This window comes from Perca fluviatilis, chromosome 23, assembly GCF_010015445.1.
Source record: "Perca fluviatilis chromosome 23, GENO_Pfluv_1.0, whole genome shotgun sequence".
NCBI classification, from domain to species: Eukaryota; Metazoa; Chordata; class Actinopteri; order Perciformes; family Percidae; genus Perca; species Perca fluviatilis.
This window is the reverse complement of record NC_053134.1, coordinates 18,632,004-18,655,096: the sequence shown is the minus strand read 5'-3', so window position 1 is coordinate 18,655,096 and position 23,093 is coordinate 18,632,004. Positions and strand designations below refer to the sequence as shown.

The window sequence follows — 23,093 nt, the reverse complement described above, 5'->3', positions numbered from 1 at the left end:
TTTGCCACCGTGCCATAACAGCTATATTTAGAGACGTGGTTAGCCGGTAAACACACTGAGTAATACTGAGATGCGTCATTTTAAGATCCTATGATTCCATGATCTAAACAAAATGCTTACACACCCACTCACTCTTGAACTCACTCACTCACACACACACACACATGTGTTTTACTTATGCAGCCTGACTGGGCCTCTCCACAGGACTTAGCAGCGGTCTAGTAATGTAAGAAGAGGTAGTTGTAGCTTTGATGCAAAACTTTTAAGAAAGCTGACATTCTAACAATAACAAAAAAAACTCATTAGGTCAGAACACCTACAGTAAAATAAGGAGGAATGTGTTCTGTTTCAGACAAACTATCCACAAACACACCCACACACAAACACACACACACACACACACACACACACACACACACACACACACACACACACACACACACACACACACACACCTAGAAGGAAACAGTTCAACATACTGTAGTTCTCTTTTGGAAACACACACACACACACACACACACACACACACACACACACACACACACACACACACACACACACACACACACACACACACACACACACAATGTCCTCATAATGTGACTCTCCTCCTTATCCCTTCGCATTCATCATGCTGTCATTCTATTCTCTGCCAGCGGAGGGTCTTCCTTCCTGTTAATTAAATCAGATGTTATCCTCATAGCACGGAGAGAGAAAGAAGAGATGCAAACACTAATAATAACAATGTTAAGAATAATCTACTCTCAGACTACTGAGACTAGAAAAGTGTGTGGCACAGGGACTAAATGTGCTGCACCACATATAATCTACTGTCCACACACACACACACACACACACACACACACACACACACACACACACACACACACACACACACACACACACACACACACGCACACAAAGACTGGATTACCAACAGCAAGCCAAATGGGCAACTATTCTGGTTTTTGGAAATTTATAGAGGGACCCTGTGTCAAAATCTTGTAGTAAGAGCTTAAAGGTGGACTCCAGTGATTTAGTATTACACTTCCATAAAGTTGAGGGACTTAGAAGAGACAGATCAACACGAAAATGGTCAAAATCGAAGCAGCAGAGGCAGAAATATCCTGACTTTTGGACTTTCATCCAACGTCCAGCTCTGGTCACGGAGACAGAAGCACACCGGTGTGTGGGTTTCCCCGTCGAATGCTAAAAGGATAGCGCCCCTCCGTCAGAGCATAAGGTTTGTAGGCATAAGGTCTGTTGACACAAGCTGTCTTGAAAAGGACCTTCTTCTGACAGGCTTGTTCGTAGAAAACAATGCTAGAAGCAGGGGAAGCAAATCAACAGTAGGCTATAGTGGAGGTAAAAGTCTGTTTGCAGACCTCCAAACAGACTTTCACCAGTTTTGCCCGGTCCAGCTATGCCAGGAACATCTCGTTTTGACATATTGCGTGGTTCTGATTTGGACAACTTCAAGTTACGTCCCTCTTTAGCAGTCCGCAGACAGACCCTTCTTCTCCCCCTAACAGCTAGGCTAATCCGGCCATGAAAGGAGTGAGCAGTGAGGGCTGTTTCATGCTAACAACCCACTCTGAATTGAACTAGGGCTGGGCGATATGGAGAAAATCAAATATCACGATATTTTTGACCAAATACCTTGATATCGATAACGCAACGATATTGTAGTGTTGACTATTGGTGCTTTCACAAAATATTTACACAATGAGATTTGTGATAAATAATCATCAGTAATGTGGATGACTAAGTGGGTAAAGTCAAATAATAGAACAGTTACAACAGTCCGGTAAGTTCAGAAAAGTACATCACTTTACTGTAATGCAGCCTTTAAAACCAGGAAAAGACACCACTTATGCCATATTACGATATTACAATATCCAAAATCTAAGAGATATCTAGTCTCATATCACAATATCGATATAATATCGATATATTGCCCAGCTCTAAATTTAACTGATGTAAATGAGAGTATTGAGGGCACACACACACACGCACGCACGCACGCACGCACGCACGCACGCACGCACGCACGCACACACACACACACACACACACACACACACACACACACACACACACTTTTCATGACAAACAGTTCTATTTCCTTGATGGTTGTTTGTATCATTGTCGTTACTTCCATGCCAGTAAATCTGAAGCGCAGAATTTTAAATGAGCTGCAGCAGGAGTCAACTGAAGTGAAAGAGGGGAAGGAGATGGCAGAGAGGCATAAAGAACGAGGGAATGGAAAAGGAAAAGACAGAAACACGCACGCACGCACGCACGCACGCACGCACGCACACACACACATAGAGAGAGAGAGCGAGAGAGAGAGTAGGAGAAAGACAGGGAAAAAAGTGACATCACATCTCCCTGCCTCTCTCTCCCTCTTACTGGCACCTTTGCTCCACTTCTCGCCGAGGAGGCGCACACTCACTTTATCTCGCTATCCTCCTTCGCAGCTCACAAAAAGGGGCCGGGTCACACGCAGAAGGGGGAAGAGGAAAGGCAAAACATTTTTTGACAGGATGAACAACACTTTCCTAAACATGGCGTCGATAGGCGACTTCGACCCGCTCAACGCGTCTATTCCTGCCACCAAAGTTGAAATCACAGTGTCCTGCAGGTAGGGGAATGTGTCTGTGTTACCTGGTTTGAGACCTTTTCCTTGCGGAAAAACACCGAGCTGCGGACGCAGATGGAAGTCACCTGTACTTCAACTCCGTCTAAGTTTATGTTTAGTTCCAGTTAGGCGTCTTTTTTTTTTTTATAAACGACTACAGCATCGAGAACGGCGTGGACAAATGTCACTTTTACGCTATTTGTAGCGAATAAACGTGAAGTCTTAGCTAGCTTAATTAGATAAGTGCGGTGCCAGCTTGTCACTTTTACGCCACTTCAACGCTGTTAAAACCAACTGTTTCATAATGATAACAGAACTAATTGTCGCAAAACTGTACGTAATACGTGAATACTATGGTAAAATTGTAACGTTAAACCCAGTAAGGTCAACTCAAACTCACTTTTAAGTACCAGAGACGCATAACGCTACTGTATAGCGTTAACGTTACACGGGCATGTTTACAGTGATACTATGAGAAAAACACTGGTGTTTTATGGCTATTACAGACACACTGTCGGACACACAGTCACACTTAAATACCATATGTAGCCTATAATACGTAATGTATGTATGTAATAATGGTACAATAGGAAATAGGGAACAGTAGGATGCGATATGAACTGATTTGATGTCACTGTAAATGTCCGACTTGGATTCCCTCCACTGTCTGTAAAGCTTGGACGCTAATGAGTTATTACTTATTATTATTTAGGAATTCATACTGTATCTGTGATCTGTTATTGTAGTATTTGACAGCTGACAGTCTTGCTGTTGTTGTTGGTCGGTCACCTGTCAAGAGAGAGGCATCATTATGGCTTCAGGAAAGCAAAAGGTGTTAAAATCATTTCAGTATTTGCAGTTATGGTGTGTGGACATGCGATTGGCCGAGAAAGCAGGGGACAAGGCTGGTGTGTCTTGAACCCTCTTTGAAAGAGGTCTTTCTCTGTCATGTAGGGAGGAGTTTCCTCTCTGCATACAAGCCCGGTGAGAAATGCGGAGAATGTGGTTTATTTCTGCCTGACTGGTGATCCACAGATAGGCTACAGGCTGTGCTTCACAGTTCAGCCACATTTTCTGAGGAGCCCCCTGTAAGGGAATCCAATTAAATGTTTCACACCCATTAAATTAAATGGGTCGCTTTACATCTGCTGTCATGTTATTTATTTTACCATTAAGAGGTTATTTCATACACATTTGAATGCTTATTGTGGAGAGAAAAAAATGTACACAAAGAAAAAGCTGTTGAAAATGAACCGGTGTTGTAGTGTCCTACAACACATTCTCACTCCCATCGCATAAAATATGGACGCTTGGTCAGGTGCCTTTGGCGTTGTTACTGACGCTAATAGTCTCCTTTAGCGTCATATCTAAACGCGCTTGGTCCGGAATATTGGCGTCACTTTCGACGCAGTTAGGTTAAGGAAAAGGTTGTGGGTGGGCTTACCTATCCATCACACGCTGGACAAAAACGGGGCGGTTTGGTTCAGGAAAAGAAGAACAGACGGTTGGGTTCAGGAAAAGAAGAACAGACGGTTGGGTTCAGGAAAAGAAGAACGGGACAGTTGGGTTTAGGAAAAGAAGAACGGGATGGTTGGGTTCAGGAAAAGAAGAACAGATGGTTGGGTTTAGGAAAAGAAGAACGGGACAGTTGGGTTTAGGAAAAGAAGAACGGGATGGTTGGGTTCAGGAAAAGAAGAACGGGATGGTTGGGTTTAGGAAAAGAAGAACGGGATGGTTGGGTTTAGGAAAAGAAGAACGGGATGGTTGGGTTTAGGAAAAGAAGAACGGGATGGTTGGGTTTAGGAAAAGAAGAACGGGATGGTTGGGTTTAGGAAAAGAAGAACAGACGGTTGGGTTCAGGAAAAGAAGAACAGACGGTTGGGTTTAGGAAAAGAAGAACGGGACAGTTGGGTTTAGGAAAAGAAGAACGGGATGGTTGGGTTTAGGAAAAGAAGAACGGGATGGTTGGGTTTAGGAAAAGAAGAACGGGATGGTTGGGTTTAGGAAAAGAAGAACGGGATGGTTGGGTTCAGGAAAAGAAGAACGGGATGGTTGGGTTTAGGAAAAGAAGAACGGGATGGTTGGGTTTAGGAAAAGAAGAACAGACGGTTGGGTTCAGGAAAAGAAGAACAGACGGTTGGGTTTAGGAAAAGAAGAACGGGACAGTTGGGTTTAGGAAAAGAAAGACGATGGTTGGGTTTAGGAAAAGAAGAACGGGACAGTTGGGTTTAGGAAAAGAAGAACGGGATGGTTGGGTTTAGGAAAAGAAGAACGGGATGGTTGGGTTCGGAAAGAAAAGAACGGGATGGTTGGGTTTAGGAAAAGAAGAACGGGATGGTTGGGTTCAGGAAAGAAAGAACGGGATGGTTGGGTTCAGGAAAAGAAAAACGGGATGGTTGGGTTTAGGAAAAGAAGAACGGGATGGTTGGGTTTAGGGAAAGAAGAACGGACGGTTGGGTTCAGGAAAAGAAGAACGGACGGTTGGGTTGGGAAAAGAAGAACGGGATGGTTGGGTTTAGGAAAAGAAGAACGGGATGGTTGGGTTCAGGAAAAGAAGAACGGGATGGTTGGGTTTAGGAAAAGAAGAACGGGATGGTTGGGTTCAGGAAAAGAAGAACGGGACAGTTGGGTTCAGGAAAAGAAGAACGGGACAGTTGGGTTTAGGAAAAGAAGAACGGGACGGTTGGGTTTAGGAAAAGAAGAACGGGACGGTTGGGTTTAGGAAAAGAAGAACGGGACGGTTGGGTTTGGGAAAAGAAGAACGGGACGGTTGGGTTTAGGAAAAGAAGAACGACGGTTGGGTTTAGAGAAAAGGGACGGTTGGGTTTAGGAAAAAAAGAAACGGTTGGGTTTGGAAAATGCGGTTGGGTTTAGGAAAGAGGTTGGGTTTAGGAAAAGAAGAAAGTGACGGTTGGGTTTGGGAAAAGAAGAACGGGACGGTTGGGTTTAGGAAAAGAAGAAAGTGACGGTTGGGTTTGGGAAAAGAAGAACGGGACGGTTGGGTTTAGGAAACGTGACCCGCGAGACACGATCCCCGGACTCCTGGGTGAAAGTCCTGTGTTGTTTGACCCATCCGCCACCCCGAGCGGATTTTTGGGCTTTCATACTACACGCTACCGTAGTTGCTCTTAGTGCTCCGTCATCTTCAAACGCCGTGTAGCTGCTGCGCCCCCCGGTGCGTTCTTACACACACTCTGAAGGGCGCTTTTTGCGTCGTTTGTGACGCTGGCAGCCACTGCCCAAGCGTCGGTATTTTACGAGTTCGGAGTGAGAACGGGTTGTGTCATACGGGTCCCTGGAGCTGCACTGTCATTGTAATATAGGTTGCAGTGTAGTGGATTTCCTCTGTGCTGATTGAACTTTTCATTGGAGACTGTGCAGTGTGCGTTTATATCTGATGATATGCAAATATGTCTTGCCAGCAGTTATTCAAATGTTGAAAAGAAATCTTCTTGTAAAACTTTTACTTAATCTAGAAAAAAACCATTTTTCTTCCCTGGGGTTGGACAGATAATGCAAATAAATAAAATGGAAACTGAAAATGTATTGGTGTGTTGACGTTGTTGCAGTGTTGATTTTGGCAGTGTTGGTGTTCCCCTTCCGTCTGTGCATTGTTGTGGTTTTGGTTAGGTTATTTATTTATTTATTTATTTTTTCAATCAAGCATGATGTTGCTATTGATGCTGGTATAGGATTGCGATCGTATTTAAAGAGTTGACACATAAGGCGTTTGTGTTGTCATTAACACAGTCCTAACAACTTTTCATTGAGGCATTAATAAGATTTGTATCTTACACATTAAGTGGAATTGACTTTAAGCATGCTACATGAGTCCATTTCTCCTTTTTGATTTCCAGTGACTGGTTTAATAATGGCGTTTTTCCACTACATGGTACCTGCTCGACTCAGCTCGGCTCGACTCGGCCACGGTGCCCCGTCCTCCTTTTTCCATTGCAGATTTAGTACCGCCACATGCGTGAGGCGAGCGTGGCTGGTCGTCTTAGCGACGCCGCAGGAAACTGCCGCGACCTAACGCGACACACACACACCGAACGTCGAAGGTGTGTTGTTTTTGATTCTCGGCATGTGGCTGTTGCTGCAGTCAGAAGACAAATTTTGTATTAAAAGAAGCCGGAGACAGCAAAACAAAAAAAACACAGCTGTCTAAACTATTTAAAAATGGCGGGTTTGTTCAGGACACCCCTGTCTGTCGCTAGCAATGATGACGCAGTGATTAGGTACGATTCTCTCCGACCAATCAGTAGTCTGCAGGTTTTCACGTCACCTTTTGGTATCGCCTCAGCTCGCTTGGAACCTCGACGGAGGTGACACTAAAAAAAAAACGTACCTGTTGGCAGGTACCAGGGAGTTTTTTTTCATAATGGAAAACCAAAAAAGGAGAGTAGAGGTAGAGCAGGTACCATGTAGAGGAAAAACGCCATAAGAGTGCTGTACAATTAGGCCATACTTCAAATGTTCTAATTTTGTTTAACTTAATCAAACAGTATTTTGGCACTGTTTTTTTAAAAGTGTATAAATGACATTGATTGCCCAAATGCTGGGCACTATTCAAAGATCAAACTTGATACGATGTTACTACTACCTTACTAGTCCAAGAGGAGTGGACAGAAACAGTTTCTCGCCCTGCCTGAGTACCTTCAGATATTGTAGTTACTGTATTTCCAGAAGGTTTTAGTACCATCTCCTTAGTAACCGAGACAATGTCATCTTCCAGCAGAATATATGAACATGTTGGGCTGAGTTAGTTAATGTCTGAGTCACCCGGCTCCCCACAGCCCCCAGGGGGGGAGTGTGTTTTGGTGGCTTTCCTCCCACCTCCAACCTGAGGTGGAATGCCATGGTTACGGCCAAGTGTGTGTGGCCAACACATACATGTTTGTGTGAGCTCATAGCATATATGTTATGTGTTTGTGCATGTGACAAGTGGACACAAAGGGCAGTGTACAGTATCACCATGGCTACTACTTTTTAAAAATAAAAAGTTTCCCTCTGTGCGTGTGTAGGTGGGTGTTTTTAAAGTGAGAGAATTCACCGGGGAGACAATGGCTTAAGTGAAAGTAACATGAATGTAACATTTAGGATTTTAATGTTTTGTAATGTGGCTGTAATGGTGTAATGAGTCCATTCATAGGATAAGAGAGAGACCGAACACAAGTTTCCATCTTAACAGGTCATTTAGTTGAGTTTGTAGAGTTTGAGTGCATCGTATGTCAACAAATGCAACAATCTGCAATGGGGATAAGCTTTTTTGGCTAATTTCCAATGCAAATCAGCGTTCTTGAAACACCCAGAGTGTACAATCAGGTTTTTAGATGTTGACACCTGTTTCAGGAAAAACTGAAACAGGCAATTTGCCAACAAGTGACACATAATCATCTTTGCTTTCACATTTACATGCAATTTGATATTCATACTATTTAAATTGTTTTAAAAAACTCAATGGCTTGTTAAAATGGAGAGAATAAACCAAGGAAAGGGGAAAAAAAAAAGAAAAAGGTTGAGAGACTTGGAGCAGTCTCTCAATCGAAGTAGCTCTCCTCATGTAATTATTGTTTAGTCAGTGGTGACATAACCATTGCAGAAATATTGACTTGTAGTGCTCTTAGCCTGCATCTCCAGCTAATTCAGATGATGCTATGGGGATATGAAGTAAGAGCTTGGTTTTGACTCGGCGTGATCGATGGGAGAGCCTGAGGGTTTCAGCTGTGATCGATGCGCTACCATCTCTGCCCGCGGCGCTGTACAAAAGCCAACATGCATAAAAGTATGTTTACACATACTGTATAGGTCTACATATATGATTGGCTGTACACCCAAACCATTCCTCACCCACACTCGTACAACAGTCACAGAAGAATACATCCCTGATGGCACTTACCAGGGGACTCTGCTGTGAATGGCCTCAAGTCAAAAATATTCCATTACTTCATCGATCAGGCCAGCTGTTACCTGTTTTTACACACACACACACACACACACACACACACACACACACACACACACACACACACACACACACACACACACACACACACACACACACTTCCTGTTATTGTTTCTTGGGTAACTTACTACAGTTGCTGTGATTTAATGTGAAGGTTTTATGTGTGTGTGTTTTCCTATTATGTCTATAAGAGTAGGGCTTGGAATTAATCTGCATTACTGTTTTGGTACTGGCCAAAATGTGACCATAGTTTGCATTAGCATGAAATGCCTGGTGGGATTTGTTTACTCATTCATTAGTCAGATTTGTATTTGCTCAGATAAAAGAGCTGCACACCGTTTTTTAATAACTAAGTGTTAGAATAATTACATTATCAAAGGGTAGACGGATCCACTGAATTTATATCAAAGTTTGTTCACTTGCAAGTAGGGTCAGTTTACACCACTCACAGCATTAAGTACAGAAAGTGACTAACGTAAGCCTCAAACAGTAGCTTATTTATGTGTGAAATACAATCCTAACAGAATTTGATGTCGGTGATTGTCTATTTTGTCAGTTTAGATGTCTTTTCCTCTATCTGGTCAGACTCGATGGCGTCCCCTTTATCTGGTTAGAGAGACGCATGTTCTGTCCTCGGGTCCCAGTCAAGAAAGCCAATGACTCCATGTTATCTTGTGGTGGCAAGTAGTGGTTTCTTACTATGCAAATAGTTTAATTTAACAGTTTAATAAATAACGAGAGAAAGTATGTATCCTAATTTCCCTAACACTAAGTAAACAAAGTAACTCAAATATGTCTTCAGCTTAATACATGTAACTTAGTGCAGCAAATGAGTGTTTTCTCTCAACACCAAAACAGTTTACGAAAACTACACTTAGTGACGCCTCTCGCGCTTCTTGTCAATCTTTGATTTGGCAAGCTACGAGACACTCTGGACCGCGCCATCTAGGTTAGAAAGTGCCGGCATCCAGGCAGTCTGGCGGTGCGTCTGTGGTGCAGGGCGTGTGTGATTAAAGGCGGTAATCACTACAAGCTGATGTAAATGATTGGAGTAGGGTAAATCAATAGTCGTTGCAAACACTTCTCGGTGCTCTGTGCTGTGTTATTCTCAGTCTGAAGTCAGAGGGAAAGACTATGTCAGCTCAGCTGCCATCCAAGAGGAAAATTGCTCCATGCTGGACAGTTCGCCGCTGTATACTGTATTATGAGTTGCTGCTGTTACCACTCAAAAACGCAACCAAGCATGCTGATGTGTGAGCATTGCTTAATTTCAGCCTGTTTCTTTAGTCGTCAACACGACAAAGTCTTTTTCCTACCAGCATGATAGAAGAGAAATAACACTTGCACACAAACAGACAAATGATCTGAGAGCGATTTTTAAAAAGGAGCTGGTTTTTGAGTAGGATCAAAACTGTTTTTTTTTGCCCTAATATCTTTCAGACAGCTTGACACATCAGTCTCTCTCTCTCTCTCTGTGTCTGTGTGTATTGCCATGAATCCCAGCACTGTCAGCAAACATCCTAACTGTTGACAGTTATGACTCTGAGATCCTCTCTCCTCCTCTTCTGTCTACCTTCTCTCCGCTGTGGAGCTACTGTATTCGCTGTTGCCACAACATATTGGTAGTGGTGTAAATGGAGAGAGAGAGAGAGAGAGAGAAGAGAGAGAGAGAGAGAGAGAGAGAGAGAAGAGAGAGAGAAGAGAGAGAGAGAGAGAGAGAGAGAGAGAGCTTTGTCCTGCATATGTTCTTACAACCTGCTAAATTGGAACACAGTCTTGGGTATGACCGTCTGACTGAATGTCAAGTCATATTATTTCCCCATATGAGGCAGCTTAGAATTTTAAAAAGTAAAAAAACAAAAACATGCATTGGTCTTAATAGGTCTTAACCATCGTGTATCTAAAATACTGTAAGTCCATGTATAATCAAATGGTTCCTTACTGATTTCAGTAAAGCCTGGTTTGGAAATATGAAAAGAGGCCAAATTTGAAAACGAGGTCATATTTGTGCAGGCCTGAAGGCTGGGACACGCGACTGCTGTGATCCTAATGGATTCACTCAAAAAATGTGTCATCGTATCAACTTCAAACCACAAGTAGTCCTGCAGCTTTAGTTATTTCTTGTCCTGCCAATTCTGAGTTCAAATACCCGTTACATAAGAGTAGTTTAGGCTAATCTCTTAGGGCAGCTTGATGTTTATCTTAATCAATTGTGTACAATTGTTTGATGTGTGTACATTAAAAGTCACTCATCTGGTTTACTAAAGCAGTGGTTTCTCAACCTTTTCGAGAACCTTTTCAGACCCAACCTCCGCCATCCCGTTATTGTTGCGCGCCCCCCGCGGCCGTCTCCCGGCGTGTGAGGCGTCCTCCCCCGAGGTGTGGCGTTTGCTTTCCCAGTTAATCTCCCTATAGACCATTTCGTGCTGGCCACCACGGAAAACCCCCCGACAAAAACGTCCCCGTGAACACGTATCAATAGATTCAAAATAACGTGACCATTTCACGTACTGCCGTGAGACCGTGTTGTACTTTAACCCTGCCTCCGGAAACCACAGGTGAGAGTTTACTTCTCAGTGGAACCAAACTAAACTTATGTCATACAGGAGCTGGATTACTGCAGAGTGGATGGAAGCTTCTTATCCTACGCTCGTCATGGCGTCCAAGAGGTCGCTGTTCTTCCTCCTCATGGAAAACCCGGCCATTTGTCTAATTTTGAACAGGCCCATTTTGGCAGCATGGTTGTCAGTATGTGTTGGCAGGCACATACTGACAGTTTGAAACTGGTGAAAGACTCCCCAATGAGAAGCATGAGTAACATCTCGTTCCTTCTCTTGTTCCTCTGTTCCTTCATTTGACCAACTACTAAGAGCACTGCTGTAGCCCATCGGCTGAAACGCGGCATGTAATGTAAACAAACCGTTTACGTTGGTTTAACATTTTGCAATATAACATGATCTCCTACTGCCAGTAGTTCTCCAAAACCATATTAAACATGCCTGAATGGATCATTCATTTTATTGAGATAAAAAGCCAACTGTTGGCAAATTTTACAAGAGAAGGCGTTAAGACTAGTTTGTCTCTCAGTCAGGCCCTCGTGTTGCTTACCCAACCAGTGAAGTCTTTTAAGAACTTTGTACAGGGGGTAGGTGTGTTTGTATTTCTGTGGCTGTGAGTATTTTTTTGAACTCAACACACCGTAGCCCCTTTCAGCCGTTTTTGCTCATTTGTTGTTTGTACTTCCCATGTGTCACATGTGTTGTGGTATTTCTAAATAGCTTTGTTTGCCAAAGGAATTTGTTAAGATGGCAATGGCACCTCTCTAACATCACAGTTGTACTAAGAAAAACCAGCATGGCAGCCATTCTCAACACAAACAAGTCTGCCTGAGCCCTCGCTCCATGCAGGTTGTGGTCCACGATGGATGTTTAAGGCCGATACAGTGCCAATAGTTTTGGACTGAAGGATTTTTTTATGTCCTTCTGATATTATATAGGGGTGTGAATCTTCACTGGTCTCACAGTTCAATTTGATTATAGTTATCCTGTCAACGATTCGAAACGATATCACGATGCGTCACCTCCTCGATATTATTATATATTACTACACACGGTTTTCATCGACAAATTCAAGCAGTCAGACATTTTTTATTGTATCTCCTCTTCAAAAAGACACTTCCTGATAGGCCTGTCGCAATATGCAATAAATCAATTAATCGCATGATAAATAAAAATGAGCTCGATAATTTTTAAATGGAAATTATCGCGGCCGGAAAAATTTCCATTTTATTTATTGTTTTTGGTTGGGTTTGGTTTTTATTCCAGTGCATTTTTTGTTAAAAGAGACTGAGAGTCCATTTTATTTATTGTTTTTGGTTGTTTTGTTCATTTATTGTGGACATTTAAAATGTCTTCAAGTTAAATATTCTTTAGAAATAAAAGTTTATTGATCTTTGAAAAGGTGTCCCTGTATTGTTATGCCATTATTATATTAGATGAAAATGGTCTCAGAACGACAATATTATGGTTTATCGCAATCATTTCTGGGACAATTTATTGTCCAGCAAAATTTGTTAGCGTGACAGGCCTACTTCCTGAATGCAATGGAGTCTGAACACAGCAGACAAGTAGGCTATAATCGATTATGGTCTGTCACTGCATCGATACAGAATCGTCCAGCTCCGCATCGCGATGCATAAATGCAATGATTAATTTCAACGCCCCTAATATTATAAACTATACTCGTTACAAAAGAAAATGGGATGTGTGTGTGAATCAAGAGAATGACGTTTAAGCTGAAGGACAAAATGATCAGCAGGCATTGTAATCAATGTGTCATTGGGAATTGATTCCCAGCACCACAAATGGGAAAGGGCAAGTAGTTTGTGGGTTGCCTTCTACTAACCATTGAACTGTTGCCAAAACTATAAAAAGATGTACAGTATCTTCCAGTCCAAAAGTCTTTCTGCAAATTGAGAGAAACACATTGATTTCCCCATTGACTGCAATGCATTTCAGTCTCCATATTGATTTTGGAGGAAAGTTCATGCATTCATTGTTCAAGGAAGTTAGAGAGAGCACAAATAACCACACTCTAACACAAGGTAAAGAGACTTGTATGCAAACAGTGATTTGGTTGAATCTCGCCATGCTAAGGAGTTAGCGGGAAAAAAACTTACGGTTATTGGGGCCACAGCCAGGAAGAGGATGAAAAGTAGGTTGGATAAATGTAGGTTGTGTAAGGCTGGATCTTACAAAAACATCTGCCCACTTTAGATTTTTGAGCCAAGATTTATGGAAAAGCTTGACATTTCAGTTTATTTTGACTCCAGGCAATTGTTGTAATTATGAATACAGTCTTAGTCATCTTAGGGAAAAAAAAAATCCCTCAAAGAATTTTATATGTTTAGATTTGATGTTGCGTGCATCCATGCAGTGTTGTGTTTCTGGGAATTGCTCTCATTTATCATTGAGCTACATGAGCGGCAAAGTATTTGGTGCCATGGTATTTTTTATAAAAGAGATAAACTACGCAATCAACTCTCTTGCACCACGCAGTTCAAAGTAACTATTACAGCTACGGTAGCCTTCACGCTTCAAAAAACCGGTCTCTTGCTCTTTTCAAGCTCCTTTTTCTTTTTCTGGGCGAAGAAGAAGACTCCTGTTCCTGAAATTTGGATTTTGGATACGTGTGCTCCTCAATGTTTCCTTCTTCAAACTTGCCCGGGGGCCGGGAAGCTACGATACCCATTAGCAGTATTAGCAGCACCTGTGAGTTTATCATGTCCCTTACCGGCTAACGTATTTCAAGATGGCGCATGAATATGGAGCGTCTACTAGAGCTGTAATCGGGCCTTAAAAGTACTGCCCGAAAAGGCCCGAGCCCGACAGAGTTCGGCCCGAGCCCGACCCGTACATTTTGATTGACAGCTTTTTAAAAGCCGGAACCCGTTTACAGCCCGACTGTAAAGGCCGTCTATCAGCATCATTAGAGTGTCGAACACGCGCTTCGCACCGCGAGCGGGCACACGCACCACTCGGCGGAAAAGGGAGAGAAAGAAAAAAGAGACTGCGCCGCACGCACACAGCTCCTTTGTCTTTCGTAAAAAAAGGGGTAATTTATAAATTTTTTAACATCATTTATTCATGAATAACAGAGGCTATAGGCCACTTGTAAGTTGGAAGATAGAAATGAATTAAGTCCTCCAGAGACCAGCCTCCGTTTCACCTCCTCAGGATCCATTTTCACGCTAATCGAAACGCATCAGCTGACCGCTCATATACCATGCAGCCCGAGCCCGGCCCGAGCCCGTGAAAAATAATAGAAATTAAGCCCGAACCTGACCGAACCCGTTCGGGCAAAGATCTTCAGCTGTAGCGTCTACCCCAGTTCATGCGAATGCAAATGTAAAATTTCAAGCCAAAAGGAAAACTTTGGAATTGATGGTGGGGGTAAGTTTGTGAACGGGCAACACAGATTTTGATAATGAACAATTAAACACGTTACACACTGGACCCTTTTTAAAACTCTCCATTTCTCTTGTAAAGCAACTACAGAAAATCTTTCACCACACAGCCTTATACTTTGCGTGTTAGGGGGGAGCCACTTACCCTGTAGTCATGCGAGACCCGCTATCTATTTTCAGGTCCCTCACTCCCACTCCGTCTATGGAAAGTGATTGCGTTGACCTTTTTGGCCCCATAGAACTCACATAATGGTTGTCTTATTGAAGACGCCGCTGACAACCATTACTTTGAAGGGAAGACAGGGTCGCCTGCTGCGCGCCGGTTCAATGCCAGCCAAAAGCACAAAAGGATGCGTGCGTGATGACACGGCGGCCGATAACTTTTCCTGTCTGTTTACATGGTGGTTCTGAGCAGCAGGGAGCGCAAATGATTTTGGATGAGAGGACAGTGGTGCCGGCAATCAGTGAGACAAAGCCATATTGAAGTAAAACCCTTTCTGAGCTGCCACAAATTGATGCCATTGTCTTGACTTTACTACCTCTGCTTCTGTGAGTGAGGCAGAGTGTGTTTTTTGGCTGCAATCAGAGTGTGGTTACTCTGTGTTTGAGTTTCTGTGTGCGTGTGTATTCTGTAATCAGGTTTGGACTTTTTCTAGTCAGGTCAGTAAAGATTTATGCACTCGGAGAAAATGACTATCGACCTCCTACCTTCTGTTATCTTCTCCCTGCGGGTGCTTTTCTACATAGGCCAACAGACACTGTGTATGTGCACTGTGTCACAACATGCGTGTGTTAAATTGCACTGTACACCACACGCATTTTGAGAACACACACACACACACACACACACACACACACACACACACACACACACACACACACACACACACACCACAGTGATACAGTACATTGCCTCCGCTCCATACATCAAGCTGTATAGCTGCGGCAGGAAAATGGATTGATAAAGATCTGACAGAGAGGTAGAGCGAGTCATTGGCAAAGGTTAAGGGCTACACACACACACACACACACACACACACACACACACACACACACACACACACACACACACACACACACACACACACACACACACACACAACAAACCAAATGTGTACCACTCTACTACTACATGTGGAAGCAATAAGTGGAGGGGTAATAGGTGTACATGTTGATCTTACTCTCAAGGTTAGACAGCTGTGGTGTTATTTTTAAAATGCAGGTGATAAAACATGGACTCAAGGACACACACACACACACACACACACACACACACACACACACACACACACACACACACACACACACACACACACACACACACACACTTCTTTCACATCAGCAACTCAAAGGCAAGCTACCCTGAGTCAAAAATGAATGATTGCAAATAACAGATCAGGCCATAAGATTTGACTTTTTCCATTCCTTCTCACTGATATTCCTGAAAAGTTACTGTGACGATTATATATGTAAAATCCCATCTGCTATTGCTGCGTACCATTAACCCCAGAAGTCTGAGCAGGGAATTGGGAATGACGTCACACCCGAGTTGATCGCGTTCCAGTTACAGAGGTAGGGGGACTCTAGCCAGGTTAGCCATTGTTAACAATACCAGTTGATGCATTATGTGGTATTTTGTGCATGCAAACACCGTAGCAACCTCTCCACAGATATAAGATGGACAATATTGTGTGTTCTTAATGAGACACAAATAAGTGCTAAAAAGCATATACATTCAGCTCTTACTACTGTTGATGCTTGGAGCAGCAGTATTGGATTGTGAGGAGTTTCTGAGTGGGAAATTCCGACTTTAATGGGCGTTCCAGTTGACTTTTCTGACTGGGAACTCTGAAAATTCCGACTTTCCAGTTCAACTGCAACTGCAATATGTATTCATGTGGATTTTTGATGTTGAATTTGCATTGCAAGAGAGAATTTTGTCAGTAGTGTTTAGCAGACTTTCTTCTCTGGCATTCTTGAGAATATTCCTGGGGAATAATGGAGCATAGAGACCAGTTAACCTTTGGGTCAAACGGGCGTTAAAAGCTCGGCTCAATGGGCCAGCAGGGAACGTGCTGATGTCCTAATTGCAAATGAATTCATCAATAACTAGCAAGATGTACAGCAGAAAGCCTTAGGGAGCAATTCAGCTGAAGGACTGCACACGGGCTGACACATACAGTTCAGACACATGTAGGTTTGTGCCTGTATTAAAAACATTTAAACACTTGCACACACACTCACACATATTTGTGCTGCTGTAACTCCCGCCAGTCAGACACTTGACATTTTCAGCACACACACACACACACACACACACACACACACACACACACACACACACACACACCCACACACACACACACACACACACACACACACACACACACACACACACACACACACACACACACACACATACATACATTTGATCTGACATTTTATTTCACTCTGATGTAGATTGCCTCCCGTAGGACATGAAGCCATAATAAAACAAATCAAAAGATCTCCTATAAATTCCGCCAACCCAATTAGATTTTTTTTTGACATTTTGGGTGTGACAGCTGGATAGAAGTTGGCTATATCTGAATAGGACTTTTCCTCTGCTGATTCAGTGCGACACAGATTTAAACTGTTTCACAAGTAAGATTACTTGACGTACAGTAAATCACCCTCACAGCCCTATTTACCGCCAGAGAGAGGCGGATACAGGGTGGGGGGAGAGAGAGAGAGAGAGAAACTGGCTGGCCTAATGAAGTCATCTCCATCCCGGTCACATAGCACGGAGGCTGTTTGAATTCCTCCAGGGATGCTGCCTGCCTCGCTCCCTCCCTGTCTGTCTGTCTGTCTCCCCCTCTCGCTCATGTAGAAGCCTCTGGCCTGCACATCCAAGCATGCGTCTATATTTCTCTCACATGCACACACTCTGCGTCCTGTTGAAATCATTGTACAGAGGCCACAGCACACATGTAACGGAGAAAAGGGGAGATATGGAGGTCAATACTGTATAAGGGGAGTCGGAGAGAAATACCTTCATCTTCCTCCCTCCCCTTTCCTCTTGCCCTGTTGTCGCCTATGGTAGCTCTGCGGAGCCTCATCAACCATGCACGCCTGCTTACACACTGTCGAAATTATTCATACAGACAGGCATGTGCAGACACAATCACAAACCACCCGCACACGGCTCGCATAGGCACATTTATTCTTTTTAAATACGTGCACGGCTACTGAACACACACAATTTGGCTGCTTGACAAATACCATCTGAGCGTGTCCCATTTACTGCACGCTGACACTGACGTTGTAGTATGAGAATAGACTGTATGACTAAGAATAAATTATAAAGTCCTATTACATTTTAGACACATCTTTTAGTCAGCAGCTGAGACATTTTGCCTTTATTGAGCAGTTGCAAGCATACGAAGGCCAGTGACGTGTGTTGGAAGATGGTGGAAACTATAGGCGAGTTGGACTGCACTGCACTGAAAGCAGTGACAAAGGCAATTAAGGTAAAATGCCACTAGCACAGATGTGTGGCTGTGTGTTGTCCATGACGGATGTGTATTTTGTTGCACGTCTGTGTGTAAATGGATAGTGGCATATTTCTGTGTGTGTGTGTGTGTGTGCGTGTGCGTGTGCGTGTGTGTGTGTGTGTGTGCGCGTGCGCGCGCGTGTGTGTGTGTGTGTGTGTGTGTGTGTGTGTGCGCGCGCGCTGAGATGTTCTCTTTGCTCTCCCAGCCCTTGTCAAGAAGAATTAGGGCAGCCCTCTTAGAGAAGCAGGGAGAGAATACAAGCTGCTGATGCTCCCCTTCAGAGTGTTTTTTTTTTTTTTTTTTTTTTTTTTTTTTTTTTTTGTATGTGTGTGTGTGTGTGTGTGAGTGAAAGAGAGAGAGATTAAGGGGATTGTGCAAAGCATGTGCTTTTCTGTAGGCTCTGTAACAAATAGTCATCAGTAGCAAATTGGATAGATCAGTAAAATTGCAGATTGAAAGAAGTGACGGAGAAGAAATTCGAGAGCAGAAAAGGGGGGGGGAAAAGACGAGACGCAGGTACTTGTAGCGTTGTGCTCAGCGACCTGTTGAGAACATCTGAGCATGCCCAGTCGTCTCCTCTCGCTCCACATGTTTCCTAGAATATCCAACCACACACACACACACACACCCACACACACACACACACACACACACACACACACACACACACACACACACACACACACACACACACACACACAGCGAAGAGTCCTGCAGTGGTGTATGTAATACAGAGAAGTGCGTGAAAGGCCAAGAGAATAGAACCTCACCTTTATTCAAATGTAAATGCACACCAATACAGTATGGGTCTGATAAAACAGCATGTTTAACGCACCAACTGGAAAGCATTTCAATTGACTCCCAGTGAGGTGAAAGGGTTCCTTGTATCACCAGGCCCCCTCAGGATCAACACTCCAGTCCGCAGCTTTTTGCAGCTTTTAGCTGCTCCCAGCTCGTTGTGGTTTTTATAGATTGTCAGGTCTGTTCATCAGAGCTGCCTCCTCTTTGCCTCCTGTGAAATTAGTCATATGTTGAAAGTACTCAATTCTGGATGTTTTCTTGTAGACGTTTGGAGAAACCACCTTAGGAGAAATTAAGGGCAAAAATAAAGATCTTTTTTTTTTTTTTTTTACACTAGCACCTGAATAGCAAAGATAAAGTATTTAGTAGTTAAAACTGGAAGCTATATGGGGATGGAACAGGAGTCTCTGCTGTAATCAGCGAGTGTTTGCTCTGTGTTCCACCTGTGCTGCGAGGCAAGGAGATTGGACCTACATCTACGCATAATATAGATGTGTCATGAATCAGGCCACTTCTGTATGACTAAGGCCCAAGCTAGTGTGACTGGATGAGCTACGTCACACTGTGAGAGTGGAAAGAGAGCAGTAAGATGTACAGTACACACCAAAAAATGCCAGAGCAGTAGCTTTCGTCTTTGTCTCCATTAACCATTCTTCCTGAAATATGACAAAAGTAAATATAGCAAGTGGCAGTAATGTCTGTAAAGAAAATATGTTTTAACACAAATCCTAAAGAAAAAAATTTAAATAGATGGGTCTATTGTGTTATTTTACACTATTTAAAGCAGTGCTCAGCCCTTCGTTAGTATATGGACAATGTAATGTACTAATGCAGTAGGTGAAATCTCGATGCTGTTGCTTTTTTGTGTCAGAAATGTCACCTTGTTTTTTATTTTATTTTTTTTAAAGATTATCTTTTGGTCTTTTTTGCATTTAATTGATAGGAAAGCTGTAGATATGTAGACTAAGGGGGGAGAGAGACGACAGGCCGCGGGTTGGAATTGAACCCAGACCGCTACCGGTAAGGATTGAGCCTCGGTACACGGGGCGCATGCTCCACCAGGTGAGCTACCAGGGCGCCCCAGATATGTCCCCTCATTTGAAGTAAAATCATTAATTAAATTGTTTTTGTACTACTCAGTGACTTCATCTTTCACCTCTGTGCAACTGAAATCCTCTGACTTTGACTCAGCTGGCGAGTCCTGCTTTAAAAACAGACCAGGCATCCAGGATGTTCTATGCTGTCAGGCTGTATTCTAATTTGTGTTATATGGACCTGTGTCTGCAATAAAGCTTTATTATTATTATTATTATTATTATTATTATTATTATTATTAACGTCCACAGACCGCAGACCGTATGCTATGTCATACAGATTATTTTCCATTCTAAAGGCTTTTAATCTTTCCAGATATAGATATTGATTTTCCTAGTTGCACTGCAGCTCTCCAGTTCATAGCAACCACAGCAGGTTTGTTTGCGTTGTCCGTGGTGATGGGGGCAGTTTTATCACATGAAAAAGTGACTCACGAGAAGCAACGTCAATAATTGTTTCTATGGACAGCTTTTTTTCAACTTCCAATTTGTCTCTTGGATTCAAATGTGTTTATTCAAGGAGATTTAGTTTGGCTTAGTTTATTAGCACATTGTTTAAAAATGAACAACAATAAGGCTTGATACAAGTAAAAACATTGTGCAGGGGAGGTCAGAAGCCAAGAAAAGGCTTATGAAGAGACCAGCCCTTTAAGTAACACTAGTTAAACAGCAGGGGGAATTAAATAAAATGTCTACACAATGTGATGGATTACAATAAAACCTTAAAAGTCATTGTTGATTAGTGACCCTTTTAAATGTTTTTTGAATGACGATAATGTAGATGTTATTTGTAATGATGCTGGTAGATTGTTCCAAAGAGATGCTCCTCTGTATTTCAATGTATATTGGTTGAGGGTCGTTCGACAAAATGGGAGATGAAAGTCTCTGGAGTGTCTTGTATTGTATGAGTGAATCTCTGGGGACAACTTAAACATGTTTTGGAAAGTGCTGGGCAAGTCTTGGATCTTGGGTAGTCTTGGGTGTACATATTTACAGTTTTTTTTTTTCAAATTGCTAAAACAAACTAGGCTGGTTTTATCAAAATACTTCAACACAATTCACAAAATCACACAACCAAACTGCAAAATACCTCCTATATGCTGCAAAATGAAGCACTGCAACCAAAACTACATAATAGCATTATCAAAATCAAACTTTTGCACCAATGGCACACACTTCATTCATATTACCAGATCTTTGTCTAACTAACTACACACTGTTGGGCATAATGAAAAACACTCATCTGTAGTATGCTTTGCCATAATACTGAAATTCAAATTGTAGAAAATTGTTCACATGCACAGAAATATTTGCAGATACACACACATGCTGTTGAAACATTTTTATTTTTCACCAAACAAGTCAGTGCAACATATGCACAGCAGATATATTTACATTGGACTGAACAAAAATATGCTCACAAAAAACGGTAAACTGAAAAAGAAAATTGCAGAAAAAATGTGCAAAAAAAAAAAAAGGTGTGGTTTTTTTCATAGTGCTTACTTCCTGATTGAAGTGGTAACAATTAACCACGGAGTTGTTTGGCCAAGTGGCACATATGTTGGCCAATTAGCTCATGTAGTGTCATTTTGAATGGCAGTGTTTTGAAATAGCAAACGTGACTTTATGTCAGATTGTTGTGTCTTATGCAGAGAACTGTGTTCAGTGCATTTTAAAAGTGCCATTTTAAATTGCAAAATGGGTGTAAAGCAGAAAATGGGTTTAGACGTCTGGAGACTTGAGAAGAGGTTTTGCTCTCTGTGTGTCAGTTTAAATTATTGTGCTCTGCATGTCATTTTAGTGAGTTAGCAATTGGAAAAAACTGTAAACATAAACACACAGGTCTGATATCTGTTAATAGTTAGTTTGTGTTTTCTTAAGTGACGAGCAGATGAATCGCATCTTTTAGGGAATCTAATCATTCTCACAAATGACTTTTGGATTTAGGTAGGTGGGACAAGTGGCGGCCCAGACAGTATTATAATACACAATGTATGGGTAAATTAAACTGTAACAAGAGATTAAAATTCAAGAATGATTTATCAATGAACAAATGCCAAATGATATGAGTGTTTGAAGAAGAAGTAGCCTATATTCTGGGGGGTGTTATTAAAATGTAATTCACTAAAAATCCAGTAAATTGTATAAGGAATTGCAAGAGTGAAATGCTCTATCAGCGTGTCTTTCTTCTTCTGTGCAATCACACATGGACTCTTATTTCAGATTAGTCACCAGAGCTAAAATAGTCTTTGTTTTCCACACAGCATTGTCTTTAGCATTCCTCTTTTCCCCCGCGTGTGACTTCTTTATCTTTTTTTATTGAGCAGATATACCAAAGGTTTATTAGATCTGGAATACTGGACCTACCGGTATCGTAAAGCAATATTGAAGCAATTTGTGTATTTGTTGTATGTGTGACATGTAGACATCCGGAGTAGTTGAACTGAAAAATCATTAAACCGTATGCAGTAGGTGTGCACGATTCAGAAAATGTCACGATTTGATGTGGATTTTTAGGCTCAAGATTCGATTCAAAATTGATTTTTGATTCAAAAACGATTCTCGATTTAAAAAAAAAAAAAAAAAAAAAACTGAAAATGCCCAAAAAAATCATCTTTAACAAAAAGATTCACAGTATGTAAATGTAATTACTTTTCCCATGTTATTGCAGTAGACCTACAATTTCAAAAAAACAATATGAATTGATTTTTGGAATTCTATGAATCAATTTTGGTAGAGCTCGAATCGCGATACGAATGTGAATTTTTTTTTTTGCACACCCCTAGTATGCAGGTTGCTCCATGTGGTTCTGTGTGTGTCTACATGTGTGTAAATGTATCTAGTTCAGTGAGAAGGTGTAGTCTCTCCACAGAGCCTATTCAGGTCACGGTCAAACAGAAAGAAAGAAAGAAAGAAAGAAAGAAAGAAAGAAAGAAAGAAAGAAAGAAAGAAAGAAAGAAAGAAAAGGAGAGTGAGGAGGGGAGGAAGAAGTCAAACCAAAGACATAACAGGAATTAATGCTCTGGGCTCTCACTGAAAAATCCCCTTTTTCCCTGAGAAGAGGACAGCACAGGCAATGAGTAGACTTGGAAAT

The 23,093-nt window shown here is 42.1% G+C and overlaps 1 protein-coding gene across 1 annotated transcript in view; it reads left to right on the top strand.

Annotated features, from left to right (window-relative positions):
* Window positions 1–2,406: 2,406 nt before the first annotated feature.
* The window catches only part of LOC120553458 (copine-8), a 91,595-nt gene continuing 70,908 nt past the window's right edge, over window positions 2,407–23,093 (top strand). Inside the window, exon 1 of the mRNA XM_039791861.1 lies at window positions 2,407–2,644. Coding sequence (XP_039647795.1) covers window positions 2,547–2,644 — 98 coding nt within the window. The 5' untranslated portion in view covers window positions 2,407–2,546. The remainder of the gene's footprint in view (window positions 2,645–23,093) is intronic.